The sequence below is a fragment of the Protopterus annectens genome, chromosome 6.part1 (assembly GCF_019279795.1).
Source record: "Protopterus annectens isolate FY-2018-M chromosome 6.part1, PAN1.0, whole genome shotgun sequence".
Taxonomy (NCBI): Eukaryota; Metazoa; Chordata; order Ceratodontiformes; family Protopteridae; genus Protopterus; species Protopterus annectens.
Window position 1 is genome coordinate 390,982,584 of NC_056738.1, and position 15,312 is coordinate 390,997,895.

General features: G+C 35.7%; 1 protein-coding gene across 1 annotated transcript in view; it reads left to right on the top strand.

Moving 5' to 3' along the window:
* Nucleotides 1-15,312, top strand: part of KCNK4 (potassium two pore domain channel subfamily K member 4) — a 576,554-nt gene that overhangs the window by 234,483 nt on the left and 326,759 nt on the right. Inside the window, exon 2 of the mRNA XM_044075806.1 lies at nt 3,745-4,052. Within this exon, the coding sequence (XP_043931741.1) occupies nt 3,864-4,052 (189 nt within the window). The 5' untranslated portion in view covers nt 3,745-3,863. The remainder of the gene's footprint in view (nt 1-3,744; nt 4,053-15,312) is intronic.

The window sequence follows — 15,312 nt, forward strand, 5'->3', positions numbered from 1 at the left end:
AGTTCTAATAAAAAAAAAAAAAAAGGATGAATATATATGCGGTTATAATAAGGATTGAAAAGCTGTTAAATAAGCTGGTCTGCAGTTAAAATAAAGTATGTAAGGGACTTGGTGAGATAAAGAAAATAAATAGAAAATGTTTCACAATAAAATAAATAAAGGTTTTGGGAATAACAATGAGTGAGTATGAAAGTGTAATACGTCATTGGAGAAGGGCACTGGGACAAAGAGGTTGGTGAAATAGTCTTTGTACTTATCATTTCAGAAAAGACATATATATTGAACACTTATTTATTAGGACAATTGCATATTTAGAGGAAAATGTATGTTTTCCACTCAAATGTTAAATAGTTATTAGAGATTTGTTTTGCTTCCTCTGGGTCTTGAAGCTGAACCCAGTGAGAAGAGGGATAATTTACAATAAAAAAGAAGATGATTTGAATTTAAAAACTCATAGTATATTAATTATCTGTGCATTTATTTTGGGTAATGAGAAAAGGTAAAAGAAAGACAAAAAGACATACTAGAGTAAGATGTGATATGGAAAATATAAAAATGTATAGGAAGCAAAAACAGAGAAGTAAAATAAAAAAAGGACAGTATGTAAGAAAAACAATATGAGAATAAAATGAAATTATGGAAGTTAAAAATAAATTTGAATTCTTCCTTCCTCCTTTATATATATATATATATATATATATATATATATATATATATATATTCACTTCAGAATCCCAAATTTCCGAAACATCTAATTTCATATGATCAATGTTTCAGAATATCGAGATTCCGAAACAGATCCAAAATAAAAAAAAAAAAAAAACATCTTTTTAAGCATTTCTGCATGGGGGTAAGCCCCCTGCACCCCCCCCCCACACCTGCTACTTAAGTATACCAACTGTGAGATTGCACTACAGCAAGGAAAAGGGAAATCTCCCATTCCACACTGTATGCAGATCTCCATTCAGAATTTTGAAGTTCTAAAACTTCGATCATATGGTCTCAACCATATGAATTTTGAATTTTTAGGATTTCGAGATTCTGAAGGGAACCCATACACACACACACACACACACATATATATATATATATATATATATATATATATATATATATATATATATATATATATATATATATATATATGTATATATATATATATATATATATAGTAAATATGTTAAAATTAATAAAAATATTTGAAAAAGTAAATTAGGTTGATGGGAAAAGGAAAGAAAGGTATATTATGATTTTAGAAAAAAAATGTTAGTATACCCATGGGTGGAATAAAATAAGATGAAAAGGACAGAAGTAAAAGATTTGAAAGGTTTTATGAAGGAAAGGATTTTTTGTGAAGAATTTTATTAGATAAGTTACCAGTGAAAGGGAATATGAAATATAAGGTGATGGAGGAAAGGAAATATGATCAATGTAATGAAGAAGCAACAACAAAACATTTTTTAGGATTGGAAAAAAAAAGAATGTTTGTGGTAAGTTTAGAAATTAATATAGATAGGAAGAATTTAAAAGTATAAATATGGATATGATATTAAATGGGAAGCATGATAAAGTAAAGAAATGTGATACTGATAAATGGGATAAAGTACTGTTAGTGACAGTATGGGTGCTGTGGAAAAAAAGATGTGAGAATTTGTTATATAACAAGAAAATGAACAGGGTTATATATTTATCTGAAATATGGTTGTAGAAGAAAAGGTGGGAGGAAAAATGGTAAATATGAAAGAATGAAAGAAATTGTTTAGTCAGGTTGTTTTGCGTTGACAACTTGTAAATAATTTTAAGTATGAATATACAAAAATGAGTGTAAATAATTGATTTAAATTTTTATATAGTATAAAATGAATGTAAATGTTAATAAAGCATCCCTGCTCTTTTTCGATAAATCTTATGGGATATTTTATATCCACCTCAGCAACCACCGACTCAGGTAGAAAGTGTCTCAGTTCAATGTCTCATTCAACGACCACTACACTCAGGATTGCAATGCTTCCTAATGTGGTACTACACTGTCAACAATTGAAAATGAATCCAATCACCCAGGGTGGAATAGAACCCACAGCCTTCTTATCTTCCTGGAGCAAAGATGAGTGTGCTACATGTAGAGTTACTGAGAGTTGACATTCTAACTATTCCATAAAACACTTGACTTATAAAAGTCCTGATTCCCTTTATTTCAGGGCAGGTATCAGATAATGATCTAAAAACAGCAAGAAGGTTGCACAGCAGGTGCATAGAGAATGTATTTAGGCTTACACTGGCAAAATAGTGAAACAGGTGTGTGAAAACATTTGCAAATCTCCCTTTATCAAGGCATCATGAAAGATAAAGTCTTTTGGAACATTAAGACAAGATAAGGTCATTATTTGTATATATTTACATGAACAAAGAAGAAGCGTTTTCAATAAAGGCAGTTTACTGAAGATATGGCAGGTACTAATATCTACTAGATTAATACCACTGGATGTGGGTCTGGTTTCATACATTCTTGTAATAGTACTTACATCTGTGGTAGGGGTCTAGGATTGGCGTATACATTTCATCTGAAAAATGGTGGTGTGGCAGGCATGTGTCTTGTCATAAGATTTTATACTATGGAGATATGTATTGCTTTACCTTGCATTTGCAATACTTTCAGGGCCTATTTTTGAGATGTGATGAGCAGATCATGTGGGGTGTGTGAGGTGTTTTGATGGCTAAAGTTTTAGAATTGTAATGTACAGGCTTAAGGGGCTCCTTCCTATGCTGTGCAAGTGCTAAAGGCATATGAGGTAATATTATACGTTAACTGCAATAAGAGGATTAAATGTGGGCCAACATTAGTCTGCTATTCATTAATCCAATAATGTTTGTTTGAAGAAAATTATAACAAATTAATCAAACAGCTAATTTATTTAAAACTGAAATAATCAAAAGCTGGGGGGTTTCAACACCTTGACCCCCTCCAAGGGTAATATACATCAGAGAAAGGGGCAAACCTCCAACACAGTGATCTTGTTTGCCCCTTATTCTAATGTATATTACCATTGGAGGGTAATATACATCAGAGAAAGGGTAATATACATCAGAGAAAGGGGCAAACCTCCAACACAGTGATCTTGTTTGATGAATGCATGTTTTCATCAGGTACTATTAGCTGAGTGCCCGGTCATTTCATACCCAGTGGGATACTATCAGAATATTTCCTGTGAGAAGAATGCTGTAACATTTTATATCCAGAGTCAGGTCTTTAAGTAAGTAGAAAGATACAAGACTACCAGTCAAATGTATCTAATATTCTAAATTATCATGTTATGACAAAATGAGTGTTTTTATGCTGTTTTGATACTACATTTGACATGAATGCAAGTTAGGTGAAGGTTCTAAGGACCATGCAAAAAAAAAAATATTAAATAAGTGCTACAGTGGGAAGTTGGCATAATGGTTAAGGTATTTACCTTAGAGACACAAGGTGCAGGATTTGATTCTTGCATGGGGTAATTGGCTAGACTTAAAATGTCCCACAAGGGCAGTTAGCCTAGTACTAATCTATGAACCTGTGGACAGTTGGTTATTTATCAAACTGCTCAGTTATCTGAAATTTACTAAACAAAGTTGCCAAGAGATCATAGCCAGAAGTGACTGTTGTACATTTCATGATATGCACCTAGAATTTTAATGTGAAATGTTTCTCATGTCATATACATACATACATACTAACCTGTACATATGCTCTTATTTTTAAAGTGAGCACCAAACGTTTAACTGAAGTTAAAGCAACAGAACAGAATGCAACAACACGCATCTCGTTCTCCTCCAAGGACAGCATCTTGATCGATGAGCTTATTGACGACAGTGAAAGCGTCATGCGGAAAAGGACTCTTTTGACCCTCTTCACTGTGGTTCTTGCGTACCTGGTGGTGGGGGCATTTGTGTTCCAGGGCCTCGAGCAGCCATTTGAGATCCAGCAGCAAAACAGTCTCCTTGCTAAGAAAATTGACTTTCTTGCTGAGCACATCTGTGTGGATACCAGCAAACTGGATATGTTCATTGAGGTAAGACTGTCTTATGAAAATGCATTGGAATGATATCCACTCCTTAAAATATATGAGAAAATCTGTGTTGTAAATTATCATCATCACTAGTGAAGTCGTAAATTATTCCATCATTTGCTGTAACAGAGTGGCTGTTTGAACATAAACTCTGTGTTTTCTAGTACTTTGGAAGAGCATTGACAAGTACCATTCTGCAACATTATTCTGGAGAGATACCCACTGTTTTGTCTTGCACCCGACTGCCATGACTTTTTACGTAGCAAGTTTGACTGAGCCAGCCTGTGTTTAATGAGTCCATGCTAGTTCTCATATAACAGCAGGAAAACTATGCAATTTTTTATTTGAGACAGAATTAATGACAGGGGGTGCCTGAGAATGCAATCTTACCAGAAAGAATTGAATATATTGGTGTTTGTAATATGCAGTATAAGTTGGATGAAGGTTGTAAGGACATACATACTAACCTGTATAAGGCTAATGGGAGGGTGCATGAGTCAAGGCATCATGGAAGATAAGAAAGTCTTTTGGAACATTAAGACAAGATAAGGTAATTGTTTTAATGTATTTACATGAACAGAGAAGAAGCTTTTTCAATAAAAGCAGTTTACCAAAGATACTGCAAGTATTAAATGTACTAGATTACTAACGCTGGGTGTGGCCCTGGTTTTATACATTGTTCCAAGTGATGCCAGTGACTTGTATTTTAAAATAGAGGAGGAAAATCAGGTCTTATCTACTCAAGTCCCAATCAAACATACATGCAAAAAACGTAAATAAGAACCTGCACAAAGCAACCCTTTGCACAGATGGTTAACAACCATATTATGCTCTAGACAGCCTGCATTTGCTTAGTGGAGCAGGTGCTGCAGAAGTAGGATGGGAGTAAGTGGCCGATGTTGACCTACCATTCCAGACGGGAGGGAGACAGCAGTGGACCACTTCAATAAGCAGTGTATGAGCCTGGCCAGCTCTGTGCTGCATAAGTGGTGAGCATGTTAATCAGGAGGTTGTGCATATACCTCTAGTGGGCAGTGATCATGGAGCTGGCAAGGCTACCAGGAAGGTGCATGAGCTAGGGAATTCTCCCTGGCAGCAGTATGATGTTGCACCAGTGTCCCCAAACTCCATACTGTCCCTGAAAGTGGGGTTGGCTGGAACCTGGTGGAGTCTAAAGTGGGTCTGTTAGATGTGGTGACCAAGGATATGAACAGTTGGCAGCTGTTTTGTGTTTTACAGATCTACTGCATTCTTAATTAGTGAACTCTGAGCACTTATGCTCATCTGTTATTGAATTTAGAAATCCTGCCAAGCTTTTAAGGAACTCTCACAGATGTTCAGCACAAGGACACACACATTATTAATGGAGAATAATAGACCTGTTGATGTTGTACGGTCATGTTTGACAATACAGTCCTGGACACATGCTAGAAATAAATACTTATTGGGTGAAAGTTTAATATTATTTCATATAACAGTTCAACATTTATGTATATGAAAGCCAACAGCCTGTATCAAATCTGGACATGTGGTAGCTAAATCGTGGCTGGTAGTGACATGCATTTCCAGTCCAGAAAGTTTTAAGTAAAGGACCCACCATGGTGAACACCTACACAGTCTGTCCTCCTTTGCTAAGTAAGATGTGTAGGTTTGCATTTATAGTTGTAAAAATGTATTAACTTGGAAGTGCATCACTGAAATAAAATGCAACAGGGCACACTCTCTTTATATTGTTTTTCTTGCACAGCAGTGCCATTAAAATCATAAATAGATATTACCAGACTATTGTTTCCCACATAAAAACTATTCCAGTCCTCTGAAGGTGAAAACAAATTAAGAATAAAACAGTGTGGCTTATTTTCCTTCTTTCCTAACACACAGGCAAACTCCAGAGATGCTTTTCATAGCTTACCTTAACCCAACATTGAGGAATTTAAGCATTTATTGTGTACCTGCTTATTGCTGAATTAACTGATTTAATGATGAAACATGATACTAAGAAAGTCACATTAGACTTTGACGAAGGGCCGGCTCTCTCTTGTTGTATTGGATGACTACCTCCCTAGCAAAAGGGCTCAGCTCAGTTTGATAACTAGCCTATACTATGTCTAAGAAGAAGTAGGGCTGACATTTTTAACATTCTACTAGTTAGGTAATCAGTAGGACCTGGGAGACCTGACATGCGATGGTCATTCCTACCTCCCAACATGTCCTCAGAACTAACTGTTTGCAGGGAAATATATTCAGGAAGCTGTTGGGTGATCTCACATTCTGCAGCTGCACGGTGACTGGCAGGGTAATTATGTGTGTGATTGGAATGACCTGCAGCTGTGGTGGGGAAGGAGGTGATGGAGCAAAAAAAGCTTACAAAACCACTACACTTCGGTCTAGAGACAAATGGCAGATAGTGATTGGATATGAGACAAATGGTAGTTAGTGATTGGGTATTGAAGTTAGTTTGTTCATTTGGTTACTAAGAGATAAAAGGTAACTAAGTCATAACCAATTACAACTCTCCCAGGAGTAGCACAGGCAAGATCAGGTCTATTCACTATCATCTTGTGATTGAACAGAAGTGAAGCAGTTGAATTTCTGCACTTTGTAGTTTTTCACTAAATATATCTGCACGGTACAACTCTACTTAGTGAGAAATTAAATTCAAATTGAAAAAAAAAATGTCTTGATGGGAAGCATTCCCCTTCATTTTCAAATGAATATGATAGCTTAAAAAACATTTTCAGTCAGCAGATTAACAGTACAAAAATAGAACATACTCAGAAGTGCAGTGCCTCCAACTCTTGGCTGACATGGATCTTAGTGGTTTATTATCCCTTGGGTTATAGCTGAACTCCCCATTATATAAAATCTGTTGACCTCTACATAATCAAGGGAGTCTATACATTCTTCATGGACAAACTTTGCAGTTTATTTATTCAGAAGTCTCTACACCTGCTTCACTAGTCTAGGTGGTAAGTCATCTGCTCCTTATGACTCATCTCCCTTTTATTTTTGCAAGCCGTCTTTCCTCATCCTTCCATGCTATTATCTCACCTGGCCACTTCTCCTCAGGTAAACCGCAAGGCCCTTGCCATTTTACAACATAATTTGCATTCACCTTAGAGAGAACTGACAAAACATATTGTATTCGAATTACTTTGCTCATTATCTCTCTTCCTGTCTTCTTTTGATCTTGTTTTTCACACGATGAATGCATCAACAAAAATGATATTCAGATCTTTGGCCTGCTTGCTTCCTCAGATTCTCCCACCACTACCAAAACTTACCTTGTTTTCACCAATACATGTGGACATTAAGCATTTGCTAAGTTTCTTGCCATTTTGATTTGGCTTTCCCTAATGCCCTGATTCCATTCTTCCTCCGCTCTTTATTTATATCGTTCTTTTAGATCTTGTAATACTCAACATGTTACTGATCATCTCATTCAAGGAATCTGCTACACCCTCTCTCCCTTCCTTTTTGTCTTCCTTGTAACAAAAATCACTTGTAGATCATTAAAGCCAATAACTCTGCTGGTGAAGCACTATTCTCTTGCGCCATAGCCAAATTATGGAACTCCCTCACACCCACAATTACCTCCATACCATCATGCACCCACTTCAAAACTTTAATAAAAGCGCACCTAAAAACATGTTGGCTATGCCCTTGCAACTCCCACTCTAATATCACCCACCCCATCCAACCACTACCTTTCTTTCCACCCCACTAACTACCTTGATTATAGCAAGCTCAGATGCTCATAAGCCTAGTACTTATTATACAGCAGGAACTTCTTCTTGTAACATTTGTTAATGTCTGTTATGTACTTTGCAGATAAAGATTCTAGTTGTCTACTGATGTACTATGTTCTTCATCTGTAAATATGTTGTAAGTAATTGCTATGTAAATTGTTAATCGCTATGTAATCCAATGTAACTACTGTCTTTTTATTTTAACTGTGGAGCTTTTCTCCCCAGGCCTCCACTGAAAATGGACCTACGTCCAGTCGGACACTCCTGGTCAACAAATGTAAATAAATAAATAAATAAAACATGTAAACCCATTTAGTCTTTCTAGTACCTCTCTTGAGAATAATTCCAAAGTCTCTGTCCTGAGCATAGTGCATGCCATTTGCTTATGTTATTGCCAGCTTATTGTCAGCTACTTTTTACACTACCAGATAACCATGCAGGAGTCACTTCATTCACTTCAGCTGCTGTCATGAACCATGTTGCCGCATGATCATTATTTATAAGTGGCTTTTTCTCATTTCACTTTCACAATCTTGTTCTTCTGTCTTGTTAGTTCCCTTACCGTTTGCATCAGTCTTGATATTGTTTGCCCTTCTCCCATCAGAGATTTCCACTTTACATACAATGCTGGTATTTTAAAGTTACTCCTAGTGAACTCATACATTCCTTTACCACTTTCTTTTTCCTGATTCAGCTTGCAACGTTTCCTTTCCCTTCCCTTGAACCTGAGAAAAGAAAATTGGAGGATATGTTCCTTAAGAAAGGATAACCTGAGCATTTTGTGAGAACCATTAATACAGAGGTTGCCCAAAATAGAGGGAAGAAATGTCTACCCCTCTTGGGAACAGTCTTAAACAAGGAAGCTATTCTGATATCTGACAAGAATAATATTCAAAATGGAGAAGGAGTCGTTGTTTGTTCACAGTTAGAATATGAGGAAGTGGTAAAGGCTAGAGAATTCCCTAGAGCTATAGTACTTGAGTACAGTGTTGGTTCCAATAGCTTTAGAGACATCATAAGTACAAATTGAGGAATATACAAAAAAGGTAAAAATATGCACTGTGATGGTGGTGCTGCAGTAGCATTTTCACCTCACAGTAAGATGTCTTGTTCGATTCTCAGCTAAAGCGTCTTCTGTGTGGAGACATGCATGAATGGGCATAGCTTTGTTGAAGGTTGTGCGTCAGAGCTGGCAACTCGGCATGTAAAAATCTACTGCCATTCATTAGCGTACCGGAGTTCCGCTGTGGCGACCCCTAACCGGGAAAAGCCAAAAGACACAACAACAACAACAACAACAAAAAAGGTAAAAATATCAATATTTTAGAATCTAATGGGGACAACAAGGAGAAAAAAAATTAGTAAAGGTACCCAAAAATGTGGAATATGTAGCCAGTGTAAATATATATTGGAGCACCCAGTAATGCAGCTGCAAAATGCAGCAAGGTCTATTATCCACTCACAGGAAGGGAATTGTCTATCTAAGGGGGTGATGTGTTTGGCTGTGTGTATGTCCTGCCCCGAATTTTATGTAGGGAAAACAGAAAGGCAGCTAAAGAAAAGGACATATGAACACCAATAAGAGATATCTAATAAAAATCAAAACAGTACTTTGTATAGACATTTTGCCTGTTGTAGCGGCTTTAAGCCATTTTTGTTCACTATATTAGAAATTGTTCCTGTTGATCATAGGAGGGGGTGGCTGGAAAGACAAGTTGGAATTAAAAGAGCTGAGCTGGCAACTTAAACTAGATGCAACCCATTTCCCTGGGATTAATGACTGCCTATCGCTGGTGCCATTATTAAAAGTCAGGGCAGAGAAGTATGTGTCAGCCTAAACACACAAACATGTATTACTGTTTATGCTGGAATTTCCACTATTGTTGAACATTAATATACATATGCAAATATGTATTATTCAGAACTTAAATAAGTTAAACATATATATTTTTTATTGTGTTTTATACTGCCATTTTATAAAGTTTCACTAGGTATATTTATTCAGTTTTTATTGCAGTTCTCATATGTATAAAGTTTTTGTATACAAAAACTAAAACCATGCTCTCCCTCTGCAGATCAACTACCTGCCGATTTTCTACAGTTATCAGCCAAATCCATAGCTTATCCTGTTTCCATTCTGATCAATAGGATGATTACCGAAGGTCACATACCTAGCCTATGGAAACTCTCTCATATTATCCCTCTCCATAAAGGCGGAAACTCTAATGAGCTCTCCAACTACCGTCCTATTGCCCTTCTCTCCCCTCTAGCAAAGATCATGAAGAAATGTATACACAGGCAATTACTTGACCACTTAACGCAAAATAACTTACTTTCCAGCTGTCAACATGGTTTCAGACCTTCACATAGTACTACCACTGCCCTCCTTTCCTTTACAGATTATATTAACAAAAATCATAACCTTAATAACCTCTCTTTGGCACTATTCATTGACATGTCTAAAACATTCGGCATGGTCAGTCATCAGATTCTCCTCAACATACTAGAATCACTATCATTTGATGCACCTTCTATAAAATGGTTCCAGTCCTACCTAGATAAAAGACAACAGGCAGTTATTTGGCATAAGACTCTTTCTACCCTCCAACCAGTTTCACTGGGTGTCCCTCAAGGGTCTATACTTGGACCTCTCCTCTTCTCAATATTTATGAATGACCTTCATCTAGCCATCCCCCAAGCCACATGCATACAATATGCTGATGATTCCACACTTATATGCTCAGCCAAATCCACATCTGAACTTCTCTCTCTTACCCAGAAAGTATTTAACACAGTTGAACAATGGTTTACACAACGTTGTCTTCTTTTGAACCCCAAAAAAACTAAACTCCTCCTCTTTAATCCAACCGACAAGTCCTCTCCACTTGATTTCTCAGTTATATCCACTAATGGCACCATCATATCACCTGACACATCTACCAAACTTCTGGGAATCACCATTGATAACAACTTGGACTTTGACATCTATATCAACAATACAATAAAAACTGTCAACAAAAAACTTGGCTCCCTCTATAGAATTAAATCATGCCTTTCTCCCACAGCTAGAACAACTATAGCCCATACTCATCTAATCTCTACCCTCCTTTATGCCTCACCTATTTTTACTAACCTTTCAAAAAGTAACCTCAGCAAACTGGAAACTTCCTACAATAATATTGCTAGATTTGCAACAGGTAACCCTTACAGAACCCATCACTGCCTAAATATAAAGCAGCTGGGATGGCTGGAACTACAAAACTTGATTAAATTTCATCAACTAACCGCCCATAAAACTCTTTATAAACCTTCCTACACTCCTAGTCTATCTACCCTCATCACTCCATACACAAATCTGAAATCACTGCGTTCTTCTCACAAAAATCTTTTATACATTTCTAAACCTAACAACAAAGCTGGCGAATCTCTCTTCGCCAATGCTGTTGGAAAAACCTGGAATCTTCTCCCCAGTGACCTCTCCTCTCTTCCCTCCCTATCACTCTTCAAAAATAGACTAAAACCCTTTCTTAGAACACACTGGTTGTGCCCCTGTACTAAACCTGACTAGGCAACTATCTGTCTAATTGAACTAAACTCTGCCTAGCCCTCACTACACAGAAATTAGTACATATTTTATCCCAATAAATTCTATTTTCCTCCCAAACTTCACTATGCAGAATCTCCCTTTACATTTCCTACTGAATATATACTTGTTTTTCTTCCTTTTACATTTTGTATATACTTATCCTGCCTCCCATCTAGACCTTAGTCTTTCTATTTATAAATGACCTATAACTGCAGACTGTATAGTAGAAGCATTCTGGCACTACAAGATTTTTTGTTTATCTTCACAGAATAATATGTTTAACCTGCAATATTGTTTTTCTTTTTATATATAATTAATTCTGCTATTTAGTTATCTTTCCTGTTATTTTTTGTGTTTGGGTACCTGAAATCTGCTAGTTTAATATGAATCTTTTCATTTAGTCTTATTTTGTATATTGATTACTAAGCTTTTCATGTATCTGTATTGGAGCTTATCTCCTCGGGCCTCTACTGAAAATGGACATGTATCCAGTTAGACTAGCCTGGTCAACAAATGTAAAATAAAATAATAAATAAATTTATATTATATTCAGTTTTTTCATGTCAGAGAGAAAATGTTTAGTGGTATATTTTTAAACTTCACTTTTTCATTTTGTCACAATTAAATTTGATTAAGACTATTAGCTGATTAGTGCATATATATATATAAAAATATATATACATATATATATATATATATATATATATATATATATATATATATGTGTGTGTGTGTCTGTGTGTGTATATATATATATATATATATATATATATATATATATATATATATATATATATATATATATATGAACTGATTCAATGGGTCTATTGTATTCTGAAGAAGTGTTACTGATGAAAAGCTGATTTGTATTCCCTTAAAGCTTAAATAAAAGTTTCACCCTTGGTTTGTAGCCCCTGAGGAGTCCTTTTCACCTGGGAATATTTTTTGGTTATTAACTTTTCCCTTCAAGTTAACATCACCTTTCTGTCTTTTTCATCTGGTTGCCTGTAGATTATACAGACTCACCACTGTTCCTTGTCTTCATAATCATTTCATTATAATACATTATAATACAGTAATGGAAGTGCTTGCTCTTTGCATGCCCTTACTGATTCCTTAAGGTAATTTACTCTTTACAACTACTGACACCTGACAGATGTGTAGTTTGGTTGAAGAAACTCTTACAGTGATATTAAAGCCAGTGTTACCTTTAGCTGGAGGACAAAGTGAGTAGGCAAAGCTAAGACAATGAAAGCAGTACAACAAGCTGTATTCTATTATCTATCCCAAAAATAACTCTTAGTTACTATAAGTTAGATGCTCCAGAAAAATGAAAAAAATGATTACTGTAACTGACTACAGAAGTCTATTACAAGATTGCAAAGTACTATATTGATAAAACAATTTCAGACCAATTTAGTTATAGTATGTAAGACAGAATGTACATCATCACCAGAAAAAGCAACTTCATGTATCTTCTGGTATGTTAGAAAAACAATTTTACTTTGTCCATCAAATTTAGAGTATTGAAAAATAAAATCAGGATTCACACACACTCATGTAAGTATTTTACAATATTTTAGCTCACAACATTTGAAATGAGCATTTGCAATGTACGTTCTAAGTGTGCTCTTGCTGTCTTTATATGCCTCCTGTTTGTTGTTTGGTGGTACTGTGAATGCAATACAATTTAGTAGCTAAAGTATCCTAGTTTGATATATTCACTACACATATGGTGGTAGGAGGCACTTTCATCTCGCACTCAAAACTTTATATAATCAACTGATTAATTAAATTAGAAGCACACATCATTTTTGTAAGCATATTTCAAAATGTATATTCCTGTATATAAGCCGTTATAGACTTTGTTCTCCTTGACTCTTTGACTTTGTTTCCATTTCACTGTAGGCTGCATCATGAACATTTGTTGCACTTTTATATTTGTGTTTATGTTTTTAGATGTGATCTCACATTGCCTTTTTTGTTGGTACCATTGGACTGGACTGGTTCATGGTTTGAAAGGAGTGCATTGACTAGCCCTTCATTCTGATTAACAAAGTTAAATCCATCAATCAGTGAGTCAGTCAATAATTAAATGATGAGAATTTCCTTAGTTTTCTTGCACAAAACGTCTTGAATTGTCATTGATGAAAACTTAAAATTTGACCGCCATGTTCAACAGGTAGTCAAGAAAACCAACCAAAAGCATAAACTGCTTTACAGGGCAAAATCCTACTTAACAAAGTGCTCTTCTAAATGTACGACAAATGCCTACATACTTCCCACACTCTTGTATTGTGCTCCCATCTTCAAAAATTTGCATTCAACTCAGCTTGCAAAACCTGAGCAGTGCTACAATAAAATATTGAGGGTCACTATCATCCACCACTTCACTGCCATGAAACAACTCATTTGGCTTGAATTCCCTAATTACCCCAACTACGATAAACTCAAACAATAATGTAACATTTTACACATCCCAGACAGCTGCATATCACATAATAAATGTTTATGGTATTATACCACTAGAAAATATTACTCCTTTAATAAATTTAGGACCTCTATCACGTCCTCCCATCCATGACTCTCCCAGTGACTAACTTTATTCAAGTTATGTTATTAAAATCTGGATCTTCCTACCCCCCCTGCGTCTGACAAATTAACAAATCCAATATCTTCAATTGCTCACTAAAATCATATTTCAAAAGTACCTGTATCTAACACAGTACCTCTTCCCTGGATAAGACATTCTCTGTCTCTGACAGCCTCTACTCTCTCCAGATTTCTTTTCCCTATGTAGTCGCATAGGAGCTTTCTTTTTTAGATATATGTGCCATAACCTTAGCTACTCACCTCTAAAATCCCCAGACTGGGCTATACCTTTTTTGTATGTCCCTTTCTGCAAAGCTGATCACTCAAAAAAAGTATTTGCTTGTAGAAGTTTTATACTCTACTGCCATTTGCATTAAGTGTATATCATGTCACTTGCTGATTTATGTCTCATACAATTGCTACTGCAAAATCACCTATTGGTGTGTGTTATCTTTCTTATGAACAACAATATTGGGTTTACTACAAGTACTTGTGTGCTGTTAGCTAGCAACGCACTCATTCACTGCCACTTCCTCTAAATGAAAAATGCCCTCACTCTCTGTGTAGATATGTGAAGGCTGTCGGCCTAGCCAGATAGAATTGTGTAGATAATTCTGTCATTTGTAAATATTAATATAAGCCACAGGCTTGTTCTCTTAAATGGAAGAAAATGGTGATAAATGTTGAACTTCAAAAATGTAACCACATTGAACTCTGCTGGAGGAAAGCTGATAAGTCAAGCATTGTATAATTGTTTGATCTCAAAACTCAGAGCCGAGAAGTCTGGATGAAGGAATTCTTGCTATTGTTTTGAGACCAGAGCTAATTGCTAGAATTTGCACGTATAATGTCTTTTATTGCTGTAGCTTCCTGACTAGGTGCAAGATCAAAAGGGCTGCTAAACTCCGACTTTCTGTTAGCCTGAGAGCCAGAGAAAAAATTATATAATCTGAAATGAGTCAGTAGTAGTACTGTGTTATCAATTTAAGGGCAGAGAGAGACTCAGGGTATTTGGCATTTTTATTTTCAGAACTGAAACATCACTGGCACTGCTTTGCTCTATATGTAAGCTTATTTTAGAACTGTATTTGCTCTTAAAAATACTAGGAAATTGGAAAATTAGACTAGATGTTTTCTGTTCTGATGTCAGAACTATTCTACTCTATTATTTTAAGCATTTTATTGTGATCTCTGAACTCTTGACTAGCACTGTATAGTAAGAATTATTGTCTTATGTTTTTATTATTTATTATTAAATATTTTTAAACCTTTCAACTATGGATGTTTTATGTAGAGATAATTTAAGCTCTAGAGTACATTGCATGTATATAGTGAT